Source organism: Odontesthes bonariensis, chromosome 12 (assembly GCF_027942865.1).
Source record: "Odontesthes bonariensis isolate fOdoBon6 chromosome 12, fOdoBon6.hap1, whole genome shotgun sequence".
NCBI classification, from domain to species: domain Eukaryota; kingdom Metazoa; phylum Chordata; class Actinopteri; order Atheriniformes; family Atherinopsidae; genus Odontesthes; species Odontesthes bonariensis.
In genome coordinates, this window is record NC_134517.1 from 7041265 (window position 1) to 7054127 (window position 12863).

A 12863-nucleotide genomic window follows, 5' to 3' on the forward strand; every position below is an offset into this window, starting at 1 on the left:
AGTGTTTTACAAATAAGCAAGGAGTGGAACGTAAGAGTCAAGAGCAGCAGTTTTATTCTGAGAATAATCCAAAGAAAAGTGAATGATATCCTAATGATGAGCTGAAAGCAGTGCGTTAGCTCTGTTAGTCACTGTATCATGAGACTCAGATTATAAGTGGGTTCCTTTTCTTTTTATATTGGATTTGTTTTAAGATAGGAGCAAACAGAATGATATTCTGTTACAGGACCAATCCAAAGAGCGCATGACTCCATGTTGTTTTTAGAAGAGCACTGATCAGCGAGGGGAAAAACACACACGCACACAAACACAGTCTCACTCCCCTCCAGAACTTTCTTTTAAATCTCATTATTCCACAAGCCAAAATGAAGCTGACATCAAGTAAACTTCATTGGCAGCAAAATCCCTCATGGTGTTGTGATATTGTATGTCATAAGTTTACTAAAATTGCATGATATATAGTTACATGAAAAAGAAAGTATGCTCTATTTAAATTTTGTTTCAGTTGTACATATCAGGACATGGAATTCCTCACCAGGTGGAAAAAGTAGCTAAAAAAACAACATTTGGATAATAATCCAAATGAGTCCAGTTCATAAAAAGGTACCACCTAAGCCAATTGTTGCTGCCCATCAATATTGGAAGAGTTATAGGGCACTTTCCAAACAATTTGGAGTCCATCATTCTACAGCAAGAAAGACATTTAACAAGTAGAAATCATTTAAGACAGTTGTCAGTCTTCCTAAGAGAGGACATCCCAGCAAGTTCACCTAAAGGTGAAAGTTAACCCATGAGCTAAATTTCCGACTCTACAGGCCTCAGTTGGAATGTTAGATATGAATGTTTATTACAGTAGACTTGAGCAAGTATGACTCCTCGCAAGTAAGAACATGACAAAACAGCATAGGTTTGTAAAGCTGCATCTGAACAAACCAAAAGACTTCTACAACAATGTTGGACAGACAGACAAAATCACTGTGTAGATGTCTAGACACAATGCACAAACACCTCATACAGTACCAACTGTAAAGCATGGTGGGGGAGGGCTGATGATTTTTGGCTGCTTCTGCACTTCCAGGACCACGACCCCTTGCAGTCATTGGGTCCACCCTGAACTCATCTGTATACCAAAGTATTCTAGAATCAAATGTGAGGCCATCTGTCTGACAGCTAAAACTAGACCTCCACCTAACTGAAATGATGTGGTGGGATCCTTAGAGAGCTGTAAATAAACAAATGCTTGGAGAGCTCAAACGAATTGAGTGGGTTGATTTTTTTTTTTTAAAAATGATATCCTAAAAAGTAAAATCTTAGAAATGAAAGAGGGTGCACTTAATTTTTCACATGGCAGCATGTAAAGCCTTCGGTTTCTAGAGTAAAAAGTGGTATAGATGTTGTGATTTAACTGTGTTCTCACCAAACTCCTCTGTTACAATGCAGTGCTGACCAGGCTCTGGACAGGTTTGCCATGAAGCGATTCTATGAAGACAAAGTGCTTCCTGTGGGCCAGCCATCACAGAAAAGGTCAGTCTTCCCTCGCATATTGTTTATAGTTTAACCCAACAGTGAACTCTCCCACAAAGAAAAGTCTTTTTTTCCAGCTTAAAGGGATAGTTCGCCTCTTTTGACATGAAGCTCTATGACATCCCATACTAGCAATATCGTTTATAAACATTGACTTACCCCCACTGCGTATTGTGAGCCGAGTTCCAGCCTCGTTTTGGCGTTGACGAAGGTTGGCAGCTAGTTGGCTGGGTTTAAAAAAAAAAAGCGTTTTGCTTCTCAAAACAATATGCGTTCAAAAGAGTAATATATTTGCATCACAAAATCGCTCTCCAGGAAAAAGTCAGACCTCACAATCGCTTGGCGCTATTTTCTCTCCCTTCGTATCACTGCGTGCTGCCGCCTGCCAACAGCCGCGCCTTTTAGGGCCATTTCAGACCGGGGCGGGAAAGCGTGGCGGAATGGAAGCGATTTTCACCGGCGGAGGCGAAAATACATGGAAATAGATCTGTCCTTGCACACCGACGCGGCGGTAGTCGGGCGGTAGCGGTGCGGGAGACGCCTCCGTCCCGCGCTGCTTTTGGAAAATAGAACTCGAGCGGAATTTGGATGGCAGCGGCCGGCAGTGTCCCGTTGAAATGAATGGGGAATGCAGACAGGGCTGGAGCGGAACTACCGCGGCCGCGGACTGTCCGGTGTGAAAAGCCAAGTAGAACACACCGCCCGATAACCGGCGTTAAGACTGCCGTCGTCTCGCTGCCGCCACGCCACGCTCTAGTCTGAAATCCGCCTTACGGTGTTTACTGCTCGGAAGAGGGGTCTGCTCGGTCTGCACTTCGGTCTGCACGGTCTACACAGCACGCAGCGATACGAAGGGAGAGAGAAAACAGCGCCAAGCGATTGTGAGGTCTGACTTTTTCCTGGAGAAAGATTTTGTGATGCAAATGTATTACTCTTTTGAACGCATATTGTTTTGAGAAGCAAAACGCTTTATTTTTTAAACCCCAGCCAACTAGCCGGACTACCTTCGTCAACGCCAAAACAAGGCAAACTATCCCTTTAAACAACTTAAAGCTGCATTAATTGATTTTTTTTCTGTCCGCTTAGGAGCAGTAGAACAAACTATAAAACACAATGTTTACAAATTAGTGGTTGAAGTATGTGCCCTTAAATGAAAAGTAGTCTGTTTTGATATTAGACATTAGAAAGTTGGTCCACGTTAACATTCATTTTGAGTCATGTCTCTGCTAAAAAAAATTTATTTTAATATTTGATCTCCTTTTTACTCACTGATATTCTTCACCAATTCTAAAAGAAAATCTGTCTTGATAGCCGGTAAATGGTCCAATAGTTGCTAAATGTGTTGGTACACTGTAGTGCTGTGCAGGGAGTGGTCAGTGGGTTAATAAGACTTGCATTGCAGCAAATTGTAAACAATACAGCTTTGGAGTGATGAACACTGGATTATCTGTTCATCTTTTTGTTGTAAAACGCAGAATATTATGATACCATTTGACCCAAGAGAATGCACAGAAGCAGAATTGTAATCCCCTGCTCTTCTCTGCTTACTCAGGTATGTGGAGTACTTCAGCGGCTTGCTGTCCGGGCACATCAAGATCAACAACAAACCCCTGTTTCTTCATCACGTCATCATGCATGGCATCCCCAACTTCGAGTCCAAGGGAGGTTAGTGTTACGCACAGGTATCCATTTACAAATAAGCATTTTCAAGCACATCATCTGTTTTTCTGAACAACTTTCTCCACTTTATGTTTTAGGTTGTCGCCCCTTTCTCAAAATCTACCAGGCCATGCAGCCTGTCTACACATCTGGGATCTAGTAAGCCTCAAAATGCACTCACGCTCAAATGCTTTTACAAGATTCCAGGGATAGAAAGCTCGTAATGGCTTGATAATAAAAACCCTGATTTTCCTTTATAGCCTTTCCCTTAACTCCCCTGCTCCCCAATATACATACAGATCACCCCTCTTGCCAGTTTACACTCCAAGCCTGGCTCACATTATTGTATTTAGCTTACCTCCCCAGCTGCAGACTCTTGTTTCTCTACTTTAGATCCCGTAATCATGTCTCGTGTTATTTGTGACTGGAGAGCCAATGAAACAGGCAGACAGGCATCTGTGTGGACGCCAACAGGGTTTTCCTGCCTAAGGACCCTGCTGTTTCCCAGGGCCAGACAGGAAACAATGGCCTCTATGACGTTGATTTTGGCAAGAGGGGAGGTTAGAGATGAGGATAGATGATGAGTTCACTGCCCTCAGGTTGGTTTGGGAAGCACACAGAATTCACTAAGATCATGCTTAAAAGTACAGTTCAGTCTAAATGTAATTAGTTTAGTCATATTTACACATATTTAAAGTATTCCTATCAGTTTCCTTCCATTTTGCAGAGGTAAAGAGCCTCTTTTCTTTTATGGATCACTAAGCATTGAGTATGGCCATTTAGCTATCCAAATGGACCCCAGGGCTCTGTTTGAAGGGCTAGATGACCGCTACCTATTGATCCCTTTTATGTAAAAGTCCACATTCTGATGAATGTGTATATGTCTTTGTTTGTGCATGTGTGAGAGGGCGATTTTAAATGACAGCTGTGATTTTATAGTCCTCACACCCACACATTGATTTTTTTTAAATATTCGGCTTAGTATGCCTTTAAATATAAACTAAGAGGCTGCACTAAGAAATATTTATATTTCTCAGTGCTGTGCAAAACTCTTTTTTTCCTCTCGTTTTTACGATACATCTGTTTAATGTAACTGTAAAAAATAAATTCTGCTGGTGTTAAACATAACTCTACTTACTGATGTGAAACAATCAACGCACATATCCTTCCAGACCATCAACCTCCTAAACCCCCCAAATCACATCCTTCCCCACTCTCTCACATGCTCCTGATTAGCACTCTCCACTCTTTGATTCCACTCTCCAAACCAGATGGTCATGTTAGAATAGACACTGATACCCAAATGTAACTCATGCTGTTCTGTAGTTAATCTCTGTTATGGCCACTGTTAAAGAAATAACTAATTTCTTAGTTGATCATGTGTGCTTGCTTACATCCCTGCAAGCAACTTAAAAAAAACCCAAAAAAAACCAATGCAGTGAAATGATGTTTCCACAGCAATAATCAGAAAGACAGGTCTGTTATCTAATATGCTGTTTTATTTTTGCAGTAATGTTCAAGGTGACAGTCAGACAAGCATTTGCATCACCATTGAACCTGGTCTTCTTCTGAAAGGGGACATCCTGGTAAGAACTGCACAGACATATCACAGTGGCTCTTGTTACATGATTCAATTCAATTCAGTTTATTTATAGTGCCAAATTACAACAAAATGTCATCTCAAGGTACTTAAATAGTACAATCCAATTCAAGCCAATTGGAGTCCAATTCATTGTAATCATAATTATTTCAAAATAATCCAATTCATTCATACAAAGCCAATTCAAAAACAATTTCCTAGCTAAGGAAACCAACAGATTGCGCTGAAACTTGTTTTCAGTCCAATCTCCCGTCCTGAGCGTGCCTGAGGCGACTGTGGAGAGAAACAACTCCCTTTTAAAAGGAAGAAACCTCTGGCAGAACCAGACTCAGGAAGGGTGGCCATCCGCCTCTTCCAGCTGGGTTTTGAGAAGACAGAAAAGAAGGGAAAAAACACTGTAACACTATTCAAAGGATACCTGTTGAGACAGGGAAACACAAGTTAATGACTACGATAATGTCACATGTACATAATATCGTTTGAGAAATTAAACGGGGGAAAAAGAGAGCAAAGTGAGGAAAGGTGTAACATAAGAGGCCCCCCAGCAGTCTAAGCCTATAGCAGCTTAACTATGGGATGTTTCAGGATAACCTGAGCCATCCCTAACTATAAGCTTTATCAAAAAGGAAAGTTTTAAGCCTCGTCTTAAACGTGGAAAGGGTGTCTGCTTCCCGGACATTTACTGGCAGCTGGCATGATGCTTGTGTTATCATTGGCTTTGTTCTGAGACATTATGTATTCACATTCTGTACTTTTCTAAACAATCTATGCTCCTATATTGTACTTGTCCACTCTGCTCATACTACACAATGTATGGTCCAAGACTTTAAGATAGCATAACTGGGACAGATGAAGCTCCTTCTCTATCTTGTCAGATAGGTCTGTTACATTAGATACACGCCTAAAAACAACACTCACACGCGTTGTTTATCACATCCCAGAAACATGACGTGGATAGTGGTTGGCCTGTTCATGTCACCAATAACTACTGTCCAATCATACTCGGTCGCGTGTAAGTCCAACCTCTGTGAGATAAATGTGAAGAAGATAAATATGAACTATTTCCGGATATCTGGGCTGACGGATTTCCTGTGAGAGCTCTGTCACTCCGAGTCCAGCGCTGCCATACTTTACCTGTGACCTAAATAAATACGTTGTCTGTGAACTCTGGCTTGTTCTTGGGCTTCCAATGAAAGAATCGGGCATGAAACACTTGAAATGTGTGAGCTCTGCATTTTGTTTTTCTCTTTTCACTGAATGAACTTGCAAGTGTGAAGCCAATAAACAGCGTTTATCGTCTTACTTGCCATAAAAAGTTACAGTTGGGAAAAAAAGACAAATTAACAGGTATTACATGACTAGTACAGTGCACCAGTGCACCACAGAGACAACAATTGGAGAAACACACAGAGGATGCTCTCACTTTTTTCCAGTTGGACTTTAGGTGCATGTACTGTATGCACTGTAGCAGTTTATGGTTGCTACTCACAGAAGAAACAGGGCTAAAACCTGGGAAAGTCAGTTGGAGTGGGCCCTATATCTCTGTTTATAGACCCTCATTAGCACACAGTGTTTCTGGAAATTGTTATGGAAAAGTGGCAGTGTAATTCCTGTCCAGCAGCAGTTGAGGACACACAACATACTAAAACTTGATTTGATCATTTAAAAGTAAATTATGTGTCAAATCCTTTCTGGGGGATGTTTTCACATGTGGGCTATTTATATAAAATGCTTCCATTTCAATTAAATTCAATGAAGTACCAATTGGGAGAACCTCCAGTTTATATTTGGATATAGATGGACTCCGCTTATCATCAAAGTTTCTGCCGCCGCTGTTATTTGGGCAAAGAATGTTATCCTTGAGATGTCCCCACAGCTCTTAATTTCAGCTTTTAGAAGTATATTAGCTTAAGAACTTTTTGTTTTTGCCCCTCAGAGCCAAGCTCATATCTCATTCTTTATTTAAGACAGTCTAATGGCTTCAGCAGAATGCGTCATCTGATGTAGCAGTTGTTTGCTAATGCTTCTTATTATTAAGACAGGGACACTGTGAACAGTGGCCAAATAGCCATGTGGGAGAAATATTAGGTTGTGTCTTGCATTTTAAACTCTTGATGAGTTGTGGATTACACTACTTCTAGTTTTTACTATTTGGTGATCGTTTCCATGCAAAAACAAGTTAATTACAGAGGAAAATATTTAAATAGATGGGAAGTTCTAAAGATCACAACTGGTTTCTTCCCTCTTTGCCAATTAGTTGTTTATTCTAGGATTGGTTTCAAGTTTTCCATGGGCCTGGACTTTTTCCATATTGTCCCACTAAAGTTAAACCATACCAAGTAAGGAAGCTCAACAAAATAATTAATTGTTTTGAGAGAATGGTTTGACTTTTTTGGTCAGAGTAAAGTGTGAAGATTTATACCACAGTTATGTTTGTATTGTTAACTTGAAGCCACAGCAGCTAGCTTACTTAGCAGAAAGAGTGGACAGTGGTGGATACAGCTAGTATACAGCCTCATAATTGAGTACTTTTTTAAAGAAAACCTTTAGCATCGACTACAGCTTGGAGTCTTCTTGGATAATCTCTACAGACTTCTCTGGCACATCCTCTCAAGCTTTTGCAGAGGGTATGGTGAATGTCTGTAAATTGTTGTCTTCAGGTCTCCCTATAGATGTTCTGTGGTACTGTGCCGAGTAACCCAAAAGACTTGTTCTGAAGCCACTGCAGTATTTTCTCAGCTGTATGTCCGGGTTCATTTTAATGCCTGAAGGTAAATCATTGCTCCAATTTTAGATTGCTGCAGTCTGGAAGAGATTAGTCTGCAATCATCCTTTTCTTTCAGCCCTTGCACCCTTGCCTTGCCTTGCACCCCCATAGTATGGTGCTGCTGCCACCATGGGTAGGGATGGCTTTTCATGCTGAAGAGCAGTGCATTGTCTTGTAATGTTTGGATTTCTGACCAAATTGCTATAAATTATGACTCATCTGGTGAGTCATCTTGTTACTCTGTTTGCTATTTGACAATCTCAATGCAGGCTGCCTTTGGCCTGTTGTTCAAACTTGTTTTGACTGGTAGCCCTACCAATGGCCTGACTGTTGGAGATGCACTCCAGAGATGGCCATCCTCTTAGCAGCCACTCTTTGCTACTTGAAGAGCACTTCCATTAGGTTACCTCTTTGACCAGGGAGGTACTCTTTGCTTTGGTCAGTTTGGAAGGATGACAAACTCAAGAAAAGATTTTTGTGGTTTCACATTCCTGTTACTGAAGGCACTTTTCTCCTGGAAACACATAAAACATTAGCTGTGGTTTTATACCCCTACCTTGATCCTTGTTTCATCACAATGTCATTGCAGAGGCCTCCAGAGAGTTCCTTGTACTTCATATCATGGTTCATTTTGGGACATACATTGAACTGTGAAACCTTGTACATACTTTCAAAATCTTTGAGTCTTTGAAAGGCGTGATTACTTCTTCTAATGACTGCTCTGAATGTCAAAAATAACTCTAAAAAGCTTGAAAATGTTCCCTGCTATTGGAACAGTAGGATTTTTTTTCCAGTTTTTTTTTTCTGCTATTATTCACAGCCTTAGTTTGTGGGCAACTAGTTGATCTTTGGTCTCCATAAAGTTATTCCAGCATCTGTAAATGGGAGATGAAACCAAAACAAGTTTTTTTTTGCTACCCATCAGAAGAGTATGAGGGAGGGAGCAGACTTTCCTGTCCTGTGTGTGGTTTTAGTATCACTCTTAAAGCTGTTTTGTTAGGAGACAAGCTTAGATAGCAGCACTTATAGAGAGGCCACATTTTACCAGGGACATATATCTGTTTTCATTCCAAGTTGGCACTGCTTGATAAATCTCATCTCATGTCATTCATCCAACAGCTCAAATGTTACCACAAACGCTACCGCAGTCCATGCAGAGATGTGATATTCCGGGTGCAGTTTCACACCTGCGCGGTTCATGACTTGGGGATTGTTTTTGGGAAAGATGAGCTCGATGAGACATTCAAAGGTAAGAAATTAAGGGTAAAACCGCTTCCCTTTTATTTACATTATGTACTAAAACAGTCAGCTTTTTTAGATGCTTGTTAATGAGTAAAAACTAAACTTAAACAGTCACTGCTGTATTCAGTGGATGTATCCAATTTAGATATTTGTTACATGTAATTGCAGCTAACGACCCAGAAATGATTGATAATAGGAAATTATTATCACTGTGTTATCGTCTTTGCTGTAAAGAGAAAACTCAGTTTTTCCTCCTTTCCTTTATGCAGACGACAGATTTCCAGAATATGGAAAAGTGGAGTTTATTTTCTCTTTTGGACCAGAGAAAATACATGGTAAGTATCAATATGCTGAGCATTCGTCCCACAGTTAACCTCCATGCCTAATTTAGGCCACTTTTGGTTTTAAATTAGTGAAAGAAAGAAATCCCGATTTGCGCTATTTTTAATAAAAGATCACAGGCATTTCTGTTTGAACTTGAACATTGTGTTTTCAAGTTTTTGATTTAGAGAGATTCACGTTTTCTGCTCTGTCTTTTTGTACTTCTGGTCAAGGTATGGACCACCTGGAGAACGGACCGAGCGTCTCGGTCGACTACAATACACAAGATTCCCTGATTCGCTGGGACTCCTACGAAAACTTCAATAAAAACTGCGAAGATGCCGCAGATGGTGAGGACACTGGGTTTATAGATGATCCTTTGGGTAGAGCTGTGCAGGCATGCATACAACAGCAGAGTTCTACCAACTGAGTTGAAATTTGAAAATATGCTCTACCTGCAGGATTGGATGCTATTTTAGACAGATTCATTTGCAAATTCCTCCTGCATCCCAGGTGTGCTGAATATTTACTGCTCGGCCTTAGATATCTCTCATTTTGGGTTCATACTGTTGAGGTCAACATGTTGTGTAAACTACATGTGACTGTGGAAATGCATTTTAATGTGTCTGAGGGGCAGTTTGGACCTTGTTTTCGTCTGTGTCTCACTCTGTTTCACCCTAGAACAAACAACATGTACACATACTGACCTCTAAAACAAGGTTTCTCTTGTTTTTCTGCGTGATACAGATTCAGATCCTGCCCTAATGGAGTTTAAAGACCCTTTTTTTTCACAATTTAAACTCTCTAAAACTATCACATGATGGGGTCAAATTGAAGTCTCATTTAACTTCACACGGCAGTTGTGAGGTTTAATGAAGGTTCAACTTGTGTATAGATGGACACGCTAATATATTCTGATTATACTGTGTTGTTTTGCTACGTTAAGCATGCTTCAGATGACAACTTTCTATAGACTTTTATTTATACTATAAATGAAAGTAGCCTCAAAATAACCCTAAATCTGCCATTGCTTTGTTTTCACACTACTCTAAATGTGAATGGTATTTTAAAAGGGAGGAGAGGCAGTGGTACAGCTGAATTCATTTGTGGTGAAGTTATCACATCAGAGAAGCCAAAAGCCCCATGAGACTTGACTCTTGCTTTCCAGCGCACAGTGCGAGACATTCTTGGGTTCAGCCACAGGCATATTCGGAGGCTTCTTTTTGAGGAAGCAGTGGCCACTCTATGACCAAAGTGCTGCTTTCTGCACCACCCAAAAAAGGAAGCAATACTACGCCCTCAGCAGTAACAGGGAGCTATTTCATTTGCCTACAAACTTCTGCTCTTGTTAGGGGGTCAGATTGTTTTTTCCCTTGTCATTGGGATCGGCTTACTTTTGTCTGGGACATAAAGGACTACCAGCTTTTGTTAGTGTTTATGTTTTATGTAATGATAACAAGGTAAAAGGCATACAAGATTTCAATTTCAAGTACAAACTGTAACTTTATCATCAGAACAGTCTTTTCTGGAGCTAAATGATCAAATTTCAGCAAGTTACAGCATTTAAAAGAGTATTTAGTGTGATTGAAATAGTGATGGGTGTCTGTGATTTAAGGGACAATTTCTTAAAATAAAGTACGAGCCTTTTCAAACATGGATGTTTGCTGACTTTTTGATGTCCCTGACTCCCCCCTGTATGTTTTTTATTAGGCTCCCAGATAGTCAAAGGTCAGAGGTTACTTGGCTTCCCTCTATCACTGCCCATAAAGTGTCTACCCCTCACTTGGAGGCAGCTTGAAATAGGCCCTGCTAAAATAGAACAGGTGTAAGTCTCCTCTCATTCTGTTTCAGTGAAGGTGAACACGCGTGAGTGTGCACGTGTTTGTAAGAGTGTGTGTATAAGTGATCAAAGTCCTGTCTTATCTTGCTGTCCATCTTCTGATGATGATACTGGGGTCAAATCTGAATTAGACTTGAGAGATCACACACACACACACGCACACACACACACACACACACAGACACAACACAGTAAACATCACTCCCACAATCGCAGTCTTTTTTTTACCTTCGCGAGGTTTGAAGTGGTTGATACACTTTCAGACTTGTTGCTTAAAAGCCTTTTGTGCTGCGACCAGAGTGATACCCACTTTTTATTTGATGCCCTCAGCATGAAAATTACTTTAATAAAAAACATTTTAAGTCCCACTCCAGCAGTTATTATTCCCCTAAAAAGTTGTCTAATTGTACTTTTTGAGGTTCTTCGCATTTAGAAATATCCTGTCAAGGCTTTGAAAAGGCATCCATCCATCCATTTTCTATTCCCGCTCAATCTAGCTCAGCGGTGAGAGGCAGGGTACACCCTGGACAGGTTGCCAGTCCATCACAGGGCCACACAGAGACAAAGTAGACACACAACCACACTCACTCCAAGGGACAATTTACCAATTAGCCTAACATGTTTTGAGATGGTAGGAGGAAGCCAGAGTATCCAGAGAAGACCCATCAGGCATACACGGGGAGAACATTAGCTAACACCTTTTTTTCTCATTTAGTAAATGGAAATCTACAAATATGCTAATCTGGTCTTGACCATTTCTCCCCCCACGAACCGAGGCTAGTAACTGCTAGATCAGCTTGGGCTGACTTCCTTCAGCTAGGAGCTAGCCTGCTTGCTTCATCCACCCCAATCCCAGTGGTTAAGAGCCCTGTCATTACCTTGTTTGAGTGGCACATGCGCAAACACAAGCACATTAACTAGGGTCAGTATAACTTAGACATAATAAACTCGATAAAAAAAAAAAAATATGATTTCACCATCAATGTAAAATAGAAAGCTGGAGTATTTTTCCATTTCTCGGCTTTTCCTCACCTTGGTTGAGTGTCATTTCCAAAAACTTATATTCGATCAACTTTTTATTTACAAAAACATAATGTTGGCATATTCAAGAACATAGCAGCATCAGAAAACCAATGGAAATTGTAGTATTACAAGGCATGTACAATTTTTATATCTTTGCAGGGTAAGCAACAGGGGAGGACTAGTTTGCTATGGCTCCTGCACAACTCCCATTCTGAGCATGTGCTTCTCACATTGGGCACTCTGTGGTGCCCAGGCTGAGCAGCCGCTAGCCCCACGGGCTAACTTTTCCTCATAGTTTAAGCTAGCTTTTGGTTGAATCAGTTCACAATGCATTCAAATTAGCTGGAAAGCCCCATACCTGAAGTTGTCAATGACTGGTTCCTCTAATGTCTAAGGGTGGCAGGTGTCGCTCTGATGATTCAAAGCAGCCTTCAATAACACATGAAAAACACATTATCAAAAACATAACATTTAGCCCATCAGGACTTAAAATAAATTCCAGAAACAGGAGAGAAAAAGTTTCCCGTGCACTGAAGGTTTTCTGCTGCCATTTGGCGCTGAAAAAGGAAATAGTTCCTCTGACAGAGTGGTATTGGAGCTGAGAGAGAAAATGAATAACTTCAGAAGTGTCAGAGACAAAAAGTGTTGTTGTTGATGGGTTTGCAGTTAGTCAGGATGGTTTAGTTTTCTGAGGAAAGCGCAAAGCTACTTGAATCAGTTCTTTGCTTATCAAGGAACTGCAAACAGCTTAATTATAGGCAAATGTTTTGCTGGGATCAACATTGGGTAAGTGGCATCTATGTGGTTGTTAGTTCACAAATATTGATGTTGACTTTTACTGTGTTTATTCCATTAGAAAAAAAAAAAATGCTTCAGCTGTTGTCAGT

At 40.6% G+C, this 12863-nt stretch overlaps 1 protein-coding gene across 8 annotated transcripts in view; it reads left to right on the forward strand.

The window, feature by feature from the left end:
• tns1b (tensin 1b) overlaps positions 1-12863 on the forward strand; it is a 238290-nt gene that overhangs the window by 178364 nt on the left and 47063 nt on the right. For 7 of the 8 annotated variants that reach the window (XM_075479008.1, XM_075479013.1, XM_075479012.1 and 4 more), the window contains 7 exons: positions 1441-1524; positions 3077-3189; positions 3282-3342; positions 4694-4769; positions 8670-8799; positions 9062-9125; positions 9339-9463. In XM_075479008.1, the coding sequence (XP_075335123.1) occupies positions 1441-1524; positions 3077-3189; positions 3282-3342; positions 4694-4769; positions 8670-8799; positions 9062-9125; positions 9339-9463 (653 nt within the window). Of the gene's footprint in view, positions 1-1440; positions 1525-3076; positions 3190-3281; positions 3343-4693; positions 4770-8669; positions 8800-9061; positions 9128-9338; positions 9464-12863 lie in introns of all 8 variants that reach the window. The other variant, XM_075479009.1, reaches the window with a different exon arrangement.